General features: G+C 35.5%; 1 protein-coding gene across 1 annotated transcript in view; it reads right to left on the bottom strand.

Moving 5' to 3' along the window:
* Positions 1 to 131: 131 nt before the first annotated feature.
* The window catches only part of LOC106476519 (lysosomal alpha-glucosidase-like), a gene marked incomplete at its 3' end in the record, with an annotated part of 7,009 nt that continues 4,448 nt past the window's right edge, over positions 132 to 2,692 (bottom strand). Inside the window, exons 2-3 of the mRNA XM_013937174.2 lie at positions 1,501 to 1,766; positions 132 to 198 (exon numbers count right to left, since the gene is read on the bottom strand). Of these exons, the coding sequence (XP_013792628.2) occupies positions 132 to 198; positions 1,501 to 1,766 (333 nt within the window). The remainder of the gene's footprint in view (positions 199 to 1,500; positions 1,767 to 2,692) is intronic.

Genomic DNA, 2,692 nt, shown 5'->3' with positions numbered 1-2,692 from the left:
GTGTGTGTGTGTGTGTGAAATCTACGTCTTTTAGTTTCAAAACCACGTGTTGTGGTCTTTCTTTTATGTATTGTGTCTGGAGAATCTCGTTCAATGACCAGCAGTAATCAGCCATCATGCTGATATTCTACCTTCCCATTTCCCTGTTTTCTTGATGAAACCCTTTCCCTTGTTCTTCGCTGAAAGCACCGAAATTTCCTGGGAAATAGTCAATATGTGAGTGTAAGAAATGAACTTCCAACCTCATATTACAATCCAACTCTTTGAATTTATCGAGCATGTTATTGACAATATTTTTGTAATTTGGGTCCTTGTTGTTTCCTAAAAATTTGTCAATAACATCTTTAAAGGCAATCCACGCTTTTTTTCAACTTTCCTCATTGTTTTTTCGAACTATTCACCCGAAGTCAATTTCCTAATCTGAGGCCCAACAAAATTCCACTCTTTAAGTTTCGCTTCTGAAAGAGCTGGGAATTGCCCACATAGATACTTGAAACAGTTGTCATGTTTGTCTAAGGCCTTTATAAACTGCTTCATCAAGCCCAGTTTTATGTGAAGTGGAAGTAATAGGACTTTCTTTGTGTCAACCAATTTTCACGTTCAATGTTTTTCGATCCTGATATAAGGCTGACTCTGGGTGGCCATTACTTCTTTATACAACAGATTTACCCCAAATACAACAGAATATCTTTGGGTCATTTACACAACCACTTGTTGCCATAGCAAAGAATAAATAATACTGAAAAGCAAAAAAATAAAGTACACGTCATGTGGCCTGTTAACCGTTTATATACTAGCGGTGTGTTTATCGTGGGTTCTAGAACGATCAATAAGACTGTCACGTCGCGATTGGTCTAGAGAGATCTATAGCCAATGGTTGTCAACCTTTTAAGCATTATAAAATGTGATCCGATTTCAATGAAAATGATTCACTTATGTAAAAGTACATACGACGTTTTGTGAAAAATCTGTATGTAATGGAGAAAAATGGCTATCATTTGCGGATTTAGCGTACGGGAATTACCATAGACCATGTAACAATTTCAAGACAATAAAAACCATCGCAGGTCTGTGTAATTAAGTCATTTACTGTAACAATAACACATATCATGGAGAGTGTTGGTGGTGGTGAGGGGTGTTGGATGGGCATCTGCAATTAACGTGATTGTTAATCCCATATCTTAGGCCTATTGGTCTCTAATTATTTGCTGGCTTTCAGCGTTTACAGTGTAATTTTTAAAATAATCTCCTAACATGTTCTATTTTGTAAAAATAAAGCCTCGTAACAATAACGAATTAGTGTTTTCTTCAATAATGTTTGCTACAAGTTACGTCCACTTATAGGCCTATCTTAATTTTTATCAAATGAGCGATTGTACTTGTGAAAACTTTTAGACATTAATTAAAATAATGCTTTACATCTGAGGCCTAATATGTGCTAGCCGCCTATCCATGAGCACGTTTTGACACTGAAAATAAAAGATAGGAAAATATTGAAACGAAGATTCTGTCTTAAATGCTTCAGCCATAATATAGAAAAATATATATTTACCTTAAAGCGCAGTCTGGTGTCCGTTTCATAGAAAACTTCTAGATGTATTTTATTGATCTCATCACCGAAAACAGTCAATTTTGGGTCGATACGTTCGAGCTCTACAATCTCGCTGTTCCTTGTTCTGTTGACATCCGTAACTTGGCGGTAACCATAACCAACTGGAAAAAAACATGATGGCTCGACGTCCTCTATAGGAGTAATCCACAAGCATCTAAACCAGAAAATGTGCATAGTCATATGTTCACCTTTACAGTTACAGCATCATTATTCAGGGAAACGCAAAACTAAATATAATTTCTCATTCGTACAATTACGAGTCAGCTAAAGCTAAGACCAATCTCATACTTGAAACAAACAATGTTAAACCAAATAAAGCCACAAATAAGTTACTAAGCCTTTATTCACACACACATGTTTACCGTATATATTTAAACAGTAATTAGTACATTACTCAGTAAAGTTTTACATAGATGAAGTAAAAAAAGAAAAAGAACTTAAAACTTATGCTATTTATAGATTGGGCAAATAAAGTTACAGACATGATACATAAACACATAACATGCTTAAAGAAATTCACTATTAACCAGGGGTGAAAATTTGCCGGTACTCATCGTTACTGAGTACCGGAACTTATTTTTTAAGGCGGTATTATTACTGGGACTTATTGTCGGTTTTATTTTTTGTTTACAAGTATATATTTTTTTCTTTTCATAAAACAAGTCCACTTCACCCAGTTGAGTACTTCAACTTTTTTATTTTTGTGAGAATTTCACCCCCTGATATTAATAACATTTAACACATTGTAGATAGGGAGGGGGGTATTAATCATTCAGATTATTTACATACTAGATATGTTATCACTCCCGTAGATAAGGCAGCTAACAACCTTGTTTTCATTTGTAAAAAGTTTTATATTACAACTTTATGTAAAGAACTACGATTTAAATTGAATATATTAAAACCTTCGGGTAACAAAGTTTATAAACACGTTAAACTCGATATGGGCCCGGCATGGCCAGGTGGTTAGAGCACTCGACTCGCAATCTGAGGGTCGCGGGTTCGAATCTCCGTCCCACCAAACATGCTCGCCCTTTCAGCCGTGGGGGCGTTATAACGTGACGGTCAATCCTACTATTC

Source organism: Limulus polyphemus, unplaced genomic scaffold (assembly GCF_000517525.1).
Source record: "Limulus polyphemus unplaced genomic scaffold, Limulus_polyphemus-2.1.2 Scaffold10773, whole genome shotgun sequence".
Taxonomy (NCBI): Eukaryota; Metazoa; Arthropoda; class Merostomata; order Xiphosura; family Limulidae; genus Limulus; species Limulus polyphemus.
Note: the sequence above shows the minus strand (reverse complement) of the source record. Positions and strands in the feature narration are given on the sequence as shown.